Source organism: Dermacentor andersoni, chromosome 6, assembly GCF_023375885.2.
Source record: "Dermacentor andersoni chromosome 6, qqDerAnde1_hic_scaffold, whole genome shotgun sequence".
NCBI lineage: Eukaryota > Metazoa > Arthropoda > Arachnida > Ixodida > Ixodidae > Dermacentor > Dermacentor andersoni.
Genome location: NC_092819.1, coordinates 28255140 through 28268662, shown reverse-complemented (window position 1 = coordinate 28268662; position 13523 = coordinate 28255140). Strand labels below are relative to the sequence as shown.

At 46.6% G+C, this 13523-nt stretch overlaps 1 protein-coding gene across 1 annotated transcript in view; it reads left to right on the top strand.

Annotated features, from left to right (window-relative positions):
* Positions 1–13523, top strand: part of Hcf (Host cell factor) — a 54210-nt gene that overhangs the window by 28501 nt on the left and 12186 nt on the right. Inside the window, exons 8-13 of the mRNA XM_050170112.3 lie at positions 1511–1683; positions 3285–3461; positions 4696–4990; positions 7968–8123; positions 10086–10336; positions 10698–10824. Coding sequence (XP_050026069.2) covers positions 1511–1683; positions 3285–3461; positions 4696–4990; positions 7968–8123; positions 10086–10336; positions 10698–10824 — 1179 coding nt within the window. The remainder of the gene's footprint in view (positions 1–1510; positions 1684–3284; positions 3462–4695; positions 4991–7967; positions 8124–10085; positions 10337–10697; positions 10825–13523) is intronic.

Genomic DNA, 13523 nt, shown 5'->3' with positions numbered 1-13523 from the left:
AGGCTCAACCAGGGCCTCTCTCTCTCACTTGATTGAAAGTGTGCTGATGGCCAAGGGGCACCAGAGTGGTACTTGCTTTGAGCAAACCTACATGGAGAAATTTTTGAAGCAGGCAAAGTCGGCACAGCAAAATCATTGCAAAAATAAATTGTGGCCCAGTGGAGTTATCGCTCTTAACTCTCCAAGACAAGGATTTCACTTGCAGTTGTGAGAACGTGAGTAAGCTTGTTGCAAAAAGTAAGTTCCTTTAAAAAAAAAATAAAGTACTGCTGCGCACACCCTCCCTCCCTCGCCGTGATAGTTTTACGAATTTCCAAATCTTCAGGTTGGCAGGTATGCAGTACAGTAGTTGATCGATAAATTGGACACCGATAAACTGGACACTGAGAATCGGGACATGCTCAGTATTTTGGAGAGCTTCGCAGCACTGCCAACGGCCCCATAGACTTAATGTATATCACCATCATCATCAGCATCATCAGCCTGGCTACGCCCACTGCAGGGCAAAGGCCTCTCCCATACTTCTCCAACTACCCCGGTCATATGCTAATTGTGGCCATGTTGTCCCTGCAAATTTCTTAATCTCATCTGCCCACCTAACTTTCTACCACCCCTTGCTACGCTTCCCTTCTCTTAGAATCAAGTCCGTAACCGTTAACGACCATCGATTATCTTCCCTCCTCATTACGTGCCCTGCCCATGCCCATTTCTTTTTCTTGATTTCAACTAAGTTGTCATTAACTCGCGTTTGTTCCCTCACCCAATCTGCTCTCTTCTTATCGCTTAATGTTACACCCATCATTCTTCTTTCCATAGCTTGTTGCATCGTCCTCAATTTAAGTAGAACCCTTTTCGTAAGCCTCCAGGTTTCTGCCCCATAGGTGAGCACTAGTAAGACACAGCTGTTATGCACTTTCCTCTTGAGGGATAATGGCAACCTGCTGTTCATGATCTGAGAATGCCTGCCAAACGCACCCCAGCCCATTCTTATTTTTCTGATTATTTCAGTCTCATGATCCTGATCTGCGGTCACCACCTGCCCTAAGTAGATGTATTCCCTTACCACTTCCAGTGCCTCGCTACCTATCATAAACTGCTGTTCTCTTCCGAGAGTGTTAAACATTACTTTGGTTTTCTGCAGATTAATTTTTTGGACCCACCCTTCTGCTTTGCCTGTCCAGGTCAGTGAGCATGCATTGCAATTGGTCCCCTGAGCTACTAAGCAGGGCAATATCATCAGTGAATCGCAAGTTACTAAGGTATTCTCCATTAACTCTTATCCCCAATTCTTCCCAATCCAGGTCTCTGAATACCTCCTGTAAACACTTAAAATGTAAATATTTTTTGGATACATTTGATCGTTTGGATTTGTTTACGTTCCCCGTGGAGTCCGAATTATTGGTCGTCGAATGTAGTGATTAGGAGGCATAGTCTAGGTGAGCAGTACAGGGGGATGTTGTAGGTTCTGTTTGATTATTGAAGTGTACAACAGGATTGTTTTCATTTGCAGGGAGCCCAACTGGTACTGGAACCGTGAGGCTGGCGGCCCCAGGCACCCTGCTCAAAGCGGGCACCACTGCAGGTGGCAAGCAAATCATCACTGTGCACAAAGGGGCTACGGCCACATCCCAGCCTCAGATTGTCACCCTCGTCAAGACTACACAGGGTGTCACTTTGGCCACGGTGAGAAAAAAATTTTGTCTGAAGTGATAGGCCCTATTACTTTGCTGTTGTTTCCAAAATTTCCTTCCTTCTTTCCTAGCGTTCGTTCTTGTGTTCTGTTCTGTACTGTCCTGTGCACTCTACAGGCTCTTTTTTTTTTCTTCTCGTTGACTTGGGCCACATGAATACCGACAGCAACGGTAAGATAGCAACACTCGAGGAGCTGTTGGTCCAAATCATCCACATAGTTGTGGTGCATGTAGCGCCATGCTGCGCACAAGCTACAGTGCCGCCATATGCTCTGCTGCCTTGTCTTGAAGCACGCTAGAGACAGTAACAGCTTATGATGATCAGAATGTCATCAGTGCACCGGGCGCTGCCACCTGCAGTACTTGGTAGCATTGTCAATGCACCTTGCACTGCCGCCCACACCAATTCGTTTTGCCGCAGCGCTATTGTTTGTTTGTACTGGCCGGATCAAGTTTCATAACATTGATAATGGCACCCAGCTGCGTGGAGATGAGCAAGTGGCACAATGCTTACACATACTTAGACAACTCCCAGAGAAGTTACTGCATTAATTTTTTTTCCTCATTCCGTCAGTGTGTGTGTGTGTTGTCGTGGTGTTCAACGGTCTTTGCTGCGGCGTGTCGTGTTTATGTTAACGAGAAGTTGACATTGTTACATCCATGGAGCTCTCGGATAGCGACATTGTTGCTGCCATTGCACCTCGCCTATCATCAAGCACCAATGATGACGATGATGTGGAAGTGGATGATGGCCCTTCATTATATAATGTGGCGCGTCCTTTGAGCATCATGCGAGCTTTCACAGAGAGGCGGGCTCTTGTGGACAAACTTGCTCACTGCCTTAACGAGTTTGAAGGTGTCGCGGCAAGGCCACCATGGTGGCAAGTGAAGATCGCTGATTTTTGCGGCTTACCCACAAATAAAGCCCGTCTGAGTGTGTGTGTTTGAGAGCATCAAGACATAATTCTTTTCCGGCCGGTAAATAGCTTTTAAACTGGCATTGGCATTAAATTCGTACATTAAGTGCGTTCCTAAACGTCATTCCCGGTCGACTACGTATTAACAAGGCTTGACTGTATCGGGATTTCACTGTATATAGTGATTGTTTCCCATCTTGAAATCCTTTTTACCCAGCATGTGGGTGAATGTCAAATGCTATGAAATTTTTTGAATTGCTACAGCATTTTTTGTTCAAAGTTCTTCTAGTAGATATTGTGATGGGTGTGAAAAAACTGAGCTTCCAGATTTAGACAGCAGAACTCCACTTGTATGCAGAAGTGACATCCTCAAACAATTAATTTTTGGCATATTTCCATTTTTTGTAATACTTTGCGTGACTAGCACCGGACATGTTGGCATTAACAGGCAACAGCGTTGCCGGCAACCTGCTATGGCACTGTGCTTGGCATTGGGCCAGGAATGCTGATGCCTGCAGACACTGAAGCACCCGGTGCTAGTCATGAAAATCTTCTGAAGCGAAAGTATTTCCAAGCCTGATCTCTCGAGAATACTGCCTGCATGTATGGGACTGGTCAGTGAGCTGGCAGTGGCTTGATTGGTACTAACCTCTTCCCTTTGTGTGTGTCTGTTCAGATGCCCAAGGTGAGCCTGATCCAGCAGGCTGGCAAGGCGTCACCACAGGGCAAGGTGATCCCCCAGGGCGCCACCATTGTCAAGCTGGTCACCACGCAAGCAGGTGGGACTTCTACCAAGCCCACCCTGATCACAACCTCGCAGGCACAGCAGCAGCCCACTTTGCTTGGTCTGGCGGTAAGTCTTGGTAGTGTCTGTAATGTCTGCTTGGTTTTTCGCTGATAACAGCTAGTTACAGGGACATCAAGAGGCGCATTTGAAAAGACTGGTCTTTGTCATAAAACGACGCACAGTTTTTGGGATTGTCCCAGCGTCCAAGCACACTTGGAGGTTTCCAGTCGGTATTATTCCCTCAGGGAGTTGGTTTGAAGCACGTGATTTACTAAAAGGTGACAGCAAAGCTTGGTCTGCTCGCTGGCAGTGCTCAAGAACCTGCGAGAAATCGGTCTTGTACAGACACGAGCCTCAGCGGAAGCCATTTTCATTGCCTAGGCTATTTCTCATCTGGCGATGCCTGCTCAGATGGCTCTAACCTCTCTGTGCATAGTATCTAAGACAAGGCACGAAATCACATACTGCTGCATTTGCTGCAGTAGTGCAGTTGCTGTAGAATTCTTTTGTTGAGCTCAAGTTAGATTCCCAGTCATGGTAGCCATGTTCCATTTGGGGCCCACTGCAAAAATCGCTTAGTAGCTCAGCTATGGGTTTGTCAGAAAACCCTAAGTGGTTAAATTTATCCAGAACCCCTACCCTACAGCATCTCTCATGGTGCTTGTGCTGCATTGGGATTTTAAAGCAAATCAGTAAACTATAAGAGTTGCTAGAAAAAGTCTGCATTCCGGACAGGAGGCAGAATGGTGTTGGGTGCACGTTAAAGAACCCCAGGTGGTCCGGTGCCCTTCCCTATGGCATGCCTCATAATCAGATCATGGCTTTCGCACATGAAACCTCAGAATTTAATTTTTTCCTTGACTTTTTTTTTTTTTTTTTGATGTTGTACACAAGTGAAGCTAGAACGTAGGGAACACTACTGTCATCATGGCACCAGTAGTGTTGTTATGTATGCGCTCTGGGTGTGGTGGTTGCTCAGTGGCTATGGTGTTGGGCTGCTGAGCACGAGGACGCGGGATTGAATCCCGGCCACGGCGGCTGCATTTCGATGGGGGCGAAATGCGAAAACACCCATGTACTTAGATTTAGGTGCACGTTAAAGAACCTCAGGTGGTCAAAATTTCGGGAGTCCTCCACTATAGCGTGCCTCATAATCAGGAAGTGGTTTTGGCACGTAAAACCCCATAATTTATTATTATTATTATTTTTTTTTTTTTGGTGTGGTGAAAGCTTCTGCTTACGAAGCATTTCATAGCTTCACTATCTGTTTCAAATGTGCCCAATTTGCTTGGGTGTGTAGGGTGCTGCAGGCGCCAGCCCGAAGGTGACCATCCTGCGAACACTGCCGAGCAACATGGTGACAGTGGCAAAGCCTGGCTCGCCAGCGTCTGTTGCCACTGTGGGCAGCAGTCCCAAGCAACAGCAGACCATCGTGATAGCTGCACCCAAGGCGGGTGGCCAGCCAGGCACCGCCAAGCTGCTCACACAGGCAGGCGCCAAGGCGGGACCTGGTGGCATTCTCGTGGTGACAACTCATCCGCAAGGGAAAGCCACTGTGGTGGGCACCGCCGCTGCCACGGTTGAGGCTGGCAAAGGTGAGAGATAGCTGTTGTTTTTAAGAAAGAACGAATGCTTGAACGTACTACAGTCGAAGCTCAATACATCAAACAGTGCGGTGATCACGAAATAGTTCGATATAGCCAGAATTCAACATATAAAATCACGTAAAAAAATGCATAAAGAACTTGTACAAATCAATCGGTGAACCAATTGGGATGCAGTAAATGCTCACGGTAGCTTCACACAAAGCATTTGCAGTATTTATTCGGATCTAGGCTGATAGTTTTTTTCAAATAATCATAAACCAAGCTCTAGGGTCACCTTAGATTCGAGGATTTTAAAAAGAAAAACGAGCCGGTTTGTAATTGAAAATGAAGAAAAGTCAGTATCGCAGCTGCTATTAGCTGCGCCAGTAGCCAACTGAAGCACACGAGCGACGTCGCTATAAGGTTGTTGTGGTCGCTATGTTGACCTGTGTCGTGACCGATGATGTCATGACCTGTGTCCTATCGGCGGGCGGCGTGGTCTATAGCGTGGCGTTATAATTGCACCAAACAGGCGATGCCGCTATAGTGCCACTTTCAAACGAAAAGCTTTTCTAGCCGCAGAGTCATCGTCAAACGTTTAAGCCGGGTGGGACTTCAGCATTGATGAGAAAAACATCCATTGTTGTAGGGGTAATGGGGGACGCTTTTTACGTGTGCCGCAACGAGGAGATGACAGTGATAAGGACGATAGGAGCACACTAACAGAGAGGAGCTATTCCCCGAGATTGTGCCGTGTTTTGATGCATGCGAACCGTGCCGCCTGCGCATGCATGGGCGCGCCAACGCGAGCTTGCGCGTGTCCGCAAGTGTGCATGGTCTGGGCTATAGCGACGAGGCTAGCAGCGATGATAATGCGGAGGGAGCTTGGCATGTTCATATTAATTGCTGTTTTCATTTTGTGAATGCTGTCGTCACTTCTTTGTTTGGCCTACATTCGAGGTAAGTTTTCAACATTTTTTTTCTAGCTTCGGACTTTCGGGAGTTGGCTTAGAATCGGGGCCGACCTAGATTTGAGTAAATGCAATATTTATTTGGTTGAAAGTACTGCAGCTGTGTAGCCTGCTTCTCATTGGCAGCCACGTTATTAACCATGGTGTCTTCAACATAGTCTAAACGATCCACAAGCAATAGGCTGGCGCCTTCTATTGTGCCGCAGTAGCGGCGTAGAAGGGCCAAAGCAGCTACAGCCTCAGTTGAAGTTGGGAGTGGGGCAAAATCGGTTTGCAGGATCAACCTTGGCAGCGTCTTCTTCTGGCCGCTACTTCGGCTTCGATATTTACGTCCCGAGTGACGAACCTCCCTCTACACCGCGCAATATCCTTGAACAACGAAGAGGAGTGGAGGCAATATGGACGCCCACGCCCAAATTTAAATGATCAACAGGCAAGAAGCTGGCGCTGACTTCAAGCTCGCACACGTACCCAATCCTACATAGCCGTATTCACCACACACAATACACTGACAAATCCCCCGTGGTGTGGTGACACCCCAATGTTGCCGTGCATCGCGTGGATGTGCCCAAACAGACAAACATATATAAATTCCACACAACTAAAAACGCAAGATTTTAGCAGGCAGTGGGAGACACGGCTTACGGACGAGAATCGGGATAGCCAACTGGCTCTCCTAGACCAAGCCGAACGAGCTGCTCACGACAGTGGAGAACTGGAGGTTCTTACATCTTGTTTTATATCAGTGTTCGATATATCGAGGTTGGACAGTACCGTCCGTATTTACTCGCATAATGATCGCACTTTTTTGTCCGAAAAATTTACGCAAATTCAGGGGTGCGATCATTGCGCGGGTTAAATTTCCCGCGAAATGAACTTTTTTTTTTTTTTTTTTTTTCTTCCCACGTTTGCTGCGGGATGCGGGTGCGGGACACCAAAACAAAAATGGCGGCCGGCGGAGCAAGCCGAACACACTGAACGCGATGTTTTCTTTTTCTTCTCGTGAGTACATTACGTGCATTGAAACAGTTTCTTCCATATCAGTGATGAATGGCAAGTTTGCGGCAATAACGTAGCCATGTCCACTCTGAGGGGACAGAAACAGATGGGCGCGCTTAGCAGCCAGTGACATAGAAATGCATGGCCGGCATGCTGCGAAAACCGGCATCTGTCTTCACTACTATCCTAATCCGGCACGTTTCCGCTAAGGGTGGGCGAATATCTTAGCTGTGTTACAAGCGTCGGCGTATGAATAGGGTACACGTTTAACGTATCAGTGTAAACGTGGCTACTATCATTGCTGCGTGCGATTTGTTGCGTGCCCACGAGTGCAGATGAAAAGAATCGAAAGGCGCCTTTTTTGTTTTTGTTGACCACAACCATTATAAAGCCTACCCATAATAAAGGCAAGTTTGGTTGTACCTCTTTTTGTCATGGAAGTGCGGAAAGTGATGAAAGCAATGAAATGGGGCATCTACTTAAAAACGTTTGGTGCGTGCAGACCGCTTGGCTTGTCTTGAAGGGTTGTTCGCGTAGCATTCGACAGATGGTAAGCGCGATCATTATTAGCTACACTTGGCACACGACATATCGCTGCAGCAAGTTCGGGGTGCGATCATTATACGGGAAAGAAAAAAAATTAATTTTGACGACAAAATTCAGGGGTGCGATCATTACGCGAGTAAATATGGTATTACCAACTAGGTTCTGGCAAAGCTCTTGTAGTGCTGGCATGCAAGGATAGTTCACAAAAGTTGCTAAGCTTAGGCTTTGCTTATTTTTGAGAGCAGCATAATTGTTTTATGGATGAGCAATTAATTTGCCTGATTGGGGGTTGCCTAAACCTATTTTGTCATGGGGAGCTGTTAAAAAAAATTTCGGGCTAAATTGCCACCTACCTTTTCATTTTTGAGTCTTTCCTTGCCACATACCAAAGCTTACCTTACGATGATACAAACCTGTTTGTAATTGCGCAGGGTTATTTGGCATGTCAACACTGTTTTGATTGCGTGCAGGTGCCAAAACAACATCAGTGAACGTGCTCCCACTGTCAGCCGGCGGCCAGCTCAACTCTGTCACTTCGCCGAGTGGTGTGAAGATGATTGTGGTCTCGTCAGCGGGCCTGACTGGCCAGCAAGCATTTACACTGCTCACTACAGCTGCTGGTTCTCGTGAGTTCAACCACTGTATTTTCACTGCTGCCTCCCTCTTCCATTACCAACTTGCCTGTTTGTTTGTGGTCACTGTTTTTCGTATACTTGTGCTGCGTTTTTCATAAACTATTCTGCACAATGTCTGAACCTTCAGAATTGGCAAACCATGCTAACCTGCTATGTAAGTGTGAGATGTGTGCACAAATATGTGCTAAGGTAGTGTGAACTGAGATTGTGGTGCTCAGCTTTTCAAAGGAAGGTCTCTTTGTTTGTGCATATGAATTAATGAAACTTCCACTCCATGTGTGTTGTGATGTGCTAAATTAAAATATTTCTATATTTTCTTCTACAATCGAATCCGGTTATAGCGAATTCGCAAAAAAAAAGAAAGCCTATCAGTTCGATATAGAGCATATGTAAGCCTGCTAAAGAATTGGACGTCATAAAAGCACATACCATTTATAAAAGCACTTTATTTATGAAACTAGCTTAGTTTTGCATGAAATAGTCCTGCATCTTCTGCTTGGGTAACTTTACTGCCTGTGACAGCATGCACTTCTCCACATTGTCTTAAGAATTGGATCAGCAGAAGCCGCAACCTTCCACATCTGCACAGAAGCGCTGGACTAGTGCGAGTGCACCAATCACATTGGAGGATGTGGGCAAAGGATTCCTATTGCTTTCCTCATTGTGCCCGCTTTAACTTGTGTACGGTACGATGTCGGCAACGTAGTCTTAGTTTTCAGGCTCTCCCGTGGTCGCAACACTGCCATTCGCACACACAAACTCATCGACCATTGATTCATCAACGGCTTCCGGAAATTGACAGCTCGTTCCAGACTTCGGCGACACCGACAATGGCTTCGGTGCACTCATAACCATATTCACGGTCATCACCGGGCACTCGGAAGCTGGCACGTCTGAAGCAATTTCGGATGAACCGCTGGTACATTGCCGCCTTGATGTCACGGCCATGGAAACGCTTCGGGCGCCACGGGCACAGGGTTATTTGTCTGCTTTATCCCTACTTTCTCCCTTATTCTTCAAGATCGTGCTGACAGTGCACCTCGGAATCTTGTATGCTGCGGCGATATCAGACTTTTTACCGCTTTCAACTTGATTTACGATTTCGAGCTTCACGTCGAAAGGCAAATTCAGTGTGCTTTGCACTAGCCATCACGGCAACATAGCAGGAGAAGGCCCACAAGGTGCAAACACAAGAACGAGAAAAGCAGTGTGGTGACTCGGACTTACACTGTCTTGCACAACGAGGGCACAAGACCCTCCGATTGGCTGTCTGAGCATGCATTGAAGGCGGGCTAGGATCATTTCTTGCAGGGGGGTGTCGCCGACTCTCCCAACGTGGCGCGGTCACGGTAGGGATAGCGGGTGGATGGAGCTGTGCGGCGCTGCCGTTGCGAAGGAAAGCCCACTTCTGGGCACACTTTTGCGCTGCTTGACGTTCGATATAGCAGGAGTCGCTGCTATTTTTGTTCGATGCATGCGTAATCTTTACTATATGTCCTTATAGTAACTTTACCGTGGTCAGAAATTGTTTGATATACAGGATATTTTCTGTAAACGGGTTCGATATAGTCAAGTTTGATTACAATGTGTGGTTCTTGAGGTAAGGAATCCAGGTAAATTGCAGAACCCAGTTTAGGAACCCCTGGGCCTACGACAAGTAGCAGACTTGCATGGCACCATTTGTGTCGCATGGTACAGGCATTGTGCAGAATAAGCTTGCAGCATTCTTAAACTTGTGGGTGATGTAACAAAGGCCCCTCTCGAATGAAATGTCTGCTTGTTCTGTGCCAGTTCAATGTTTAACTAGCTCTACATACACATGGTAGCTGGAATTGTTTCTTTTAGAGGTAATTTACCTTATTCGCTGTTAACAGAGTAAAATTGAGGATTAGTGGGGTTGAACTGCTTGTGCTTGCATTGTTGATGTGTAATCCGTGTTTGATTTTCTTGCAGGGCCTGGTCTGTCGCAGCTGACGAGCAACAGTACTCCTATTACCATCACCATGCCATCTGGTCGAGGTCGGGGTGCAGCGGCCGGAGGCGGACAGATTGTGGCACTGCCTGCACAGGGATTGTTACCCAGTGGGGGAGCCATCACAATTCAGACCAAGCCAGGCGTGAGCCCTGCTCAGAAAGTACTCACTATTGTGACGACAACCAGTTCGAACACTCGGCCATCTGCCCCACTCAATGTGGTCACACAGGTAACTCCCTGCCTAAAGCACACATGCGAGAGCAGAATTGCGAGTTGGGACAATAGCAGAACTGGTGCAGCTAAGGATAAATTATAGAAGTGGGGGAAACGCCTCCTGCCCTTTTTGTGTGTTCTGCTTGAAGCTCTGCATGTGTCCTGCTTTTTCTTCTGTACTTGTCAACGCTTTATAAAACATTCCAGCGGGTCTAATTAACTGGCCCGAATTGTCACCCCTTATATAAGCCCCACCAATTCAGTTTGTGTCTTTCTGAATCTCCTTGACTTGAAGTTGGGCACCCATTCTTTCAGCAGAAATTGTCACTCGCTGCGGTACGAGTAGGCCTTGTTGAGTGTTTGTGTTTGGCTTGCAGGCACTGGGTGGGAGCCTGCCAGCTGGTGGTGGTAAGGTGATGTTGATGGCTACTGGCCAGCCAGATTCGGCTGGTGGTGGAGTTACCTACACGACATTGCCCTCTTCAGCTCTTGTCCAGGCTGCTGGTAAGTTTCTGCTGTAGTTAAAATTAGAATTTGAGCCTGTGTGTGGCAGCATCCACATCACACATCTTAGCAATGACTCCTTTAGAAGAATGGAAACGAATTCGAAGGCTATGTTTTTGTGTGCTGCAGGCTAATTTCTGTTTATGGGATGTTGGAAAGCTGCTGCAGGCTTAAAACGGGGGCAGCAGCAGCACCTCTTGCAACATCGCGTTGTGCTTTGTTAAACCGCTAGTCGTTAAGAGAGCCTTTATGTTTATTTTGTATGTGTTTCCATCTTTGGAAAGGAAAACTAAGTTACTTGTCACAGTCGACACTCATTACAGTGATCTGTAAGAACTTAACTAGAAAGCTCCATTACTATCAGTGTCCAATTTTTTGGATTCCCTAGGGACCACAAAAATGTCTTGAAAGGGTCGCACACGTGGCCCTGTCTCAGGGGAAATTCCCCGGAAAAGAAAAGTGCTCAGGTGCACGCTGCTGTACACTTGTGCCGTGCATTGCGTTGAAATTCCACTGGTAGCTTGACGTCGGTGCCGTGCCAAGAACGTGTAGCGTAATACTGCAGATCACTTTAATACAGAGTGTTGCCAGTGCTTCATCCGAAGTCGTTCGGACTGCATTGTGAGCCACATAGTTGCCGCCTTTCATTGATGGCTAGCAAATTTAATGAAGAACCCCTGTGTTGCACTTTGGCAGCACTTATAAACATGTTGCTGATGAAGCCTTCTTCCAACGTCGGCTCTCATTAGCTGGTGGTGGCAGGGGCGTGCCTGATTTCACATACTTGTTTAAGGCATGGTAACATTGTGTTGATACAAGACTGGCAAGTTGTTGATGCTAACGATTGGCCGACTAATCAGCACAGAATTGCTGAGACCATCTTATCATACGAGATTGACAATGATGCAACCGACGAGTGCGAGTTTTCGTACTGCAGTGAGTGGGTTTTCTTGTCCATGGCACCGATAAAATCCGCATGCCAAACATAGTTCGACTGAACCCTGCGTGATCGGCTGTCGAACTGACACCATAACTGCAGCACCTTAGCTTGCATATATAATTAATCACGCTCAAAATGAGTCGAAACATGCCTACGAAGTTGAAATGCACAGGCTTCACCCCTCTCAGTCTGTGCACATGAAGCTTGAGCTAATGTTCAGGGTGTCTATCAACCGGGAAAACCGAGAATTCTCAGGGATTTTGAGTAGTCTAGAAAATCTCAGGGAAAACTCAGGGAATTTGTGCCTCTACCAGGGAAAATTAGCTGTAATGTTATTGAAAGGGTCAAAAGTCGCGGTAATGCTGGCTCGATTAACAGACAGGAATCTTAATGAATCGTCTTTGTGTTTCGTCGACTGGAGGAGTTGCCAGTGTACAGTGAATGACCGGCTTCGCGGCACCACCACGTACCCCATAGAGTCAATGTATCAGAACGTCAGAAATTTCAGACACAAGAACTCTTCAGCGTCCGATTTTCCGGACATTTTTCTGTGACCGCAGGTCCGAAATGGCATTAATTAAAGCCACCACCGCTGCCATTTTGACTACCTCGCTGCCTCGAACCGGCGCTCTCGCACACAGATCCGCTGGCAGCTGTAGCCGCCATTGCAGCAATGCTAGGCCTAGCTGCTGCGACGTTCGCTATGAAGCTTCTTGCCGTTGAGTGCCGTGTTTCTTATTGAACGAATTCGCTGCTGTCAGCAATGACACGGACTCCGCCTTTGTGGTCCTCACGATTGGCTTAGAAGCTTGGAAAGCACGCTGCGTTGCATTATGCCGGTTCACGAAAGTTAGCTTCACCTCTGTACAGAAATGTTACTTGCTGAAGCATATGCAAAAGTATTGCAGCGAAGCATAACAAGCGTGGGAAGGGGCTATTGCCACGGGACACAGTATGTATTCCTTAATTATACACGCGTGCACTTGGTATTTCCTGTCACAGTAAGAGCACCGATATGCCTAATATGTGTACCTGAAGGCCTTCAGAGCGTATTAAAATGTGCCTGTGGCGGTTTGAGCCCTTAAGGGCACTAAATGACATACATTTATTTTTTCCAACTGTCCGATGTTTCGGACGTTTTGGCGGCCCCTAGGGAGTTAGAAAAATCAGCCGTGGACTGTGCAACTGACCAAGAGGGTGCTTCAAATGGTCCGTGGGACGAACGAGTGGCGGAAGGAGGACAAGAATAGAAAGGACCTATGCATTGAGGAATGAATGGGAAAGGAAGCGTGCTGCCGCTGTTTTGAAGGAGCTTGAGCTCAAAAAAACCAAGTGTTGGCTAATGCCAAGATGCAGGTGTCCCTCATCCAAACCAAAATAAACTCTTTAAAGCAGTGAAACACAACACTGAGGTGTCGTGCGTGGGCTGAGAGTATGTCAGGACAGTTAAGGTTGATTTAAGAGCTATTGAGAGAGAATCTAAATTGTGACAGTTCGGGCCTCATAGCACTAAGCTTGCTATCAATTGATAGAAATAGCTCACATTAAAAAATATTTGCTTCTGTATGCATCTCCTTTTTATTTATATTTGAGAATGTCCGAATTGATTTGCAATTTTTTTCGGAGACATTTTATTTGCTATGCATTTTACTAACCCCCCCCCCCCCCCTTTTATTCTCTTTTTGAAAAACATAAACACTACTCTTTAGTATTCAAATAGGATTAAGTCATTTTTTTCTTTTATTTTTTCATATGCTTT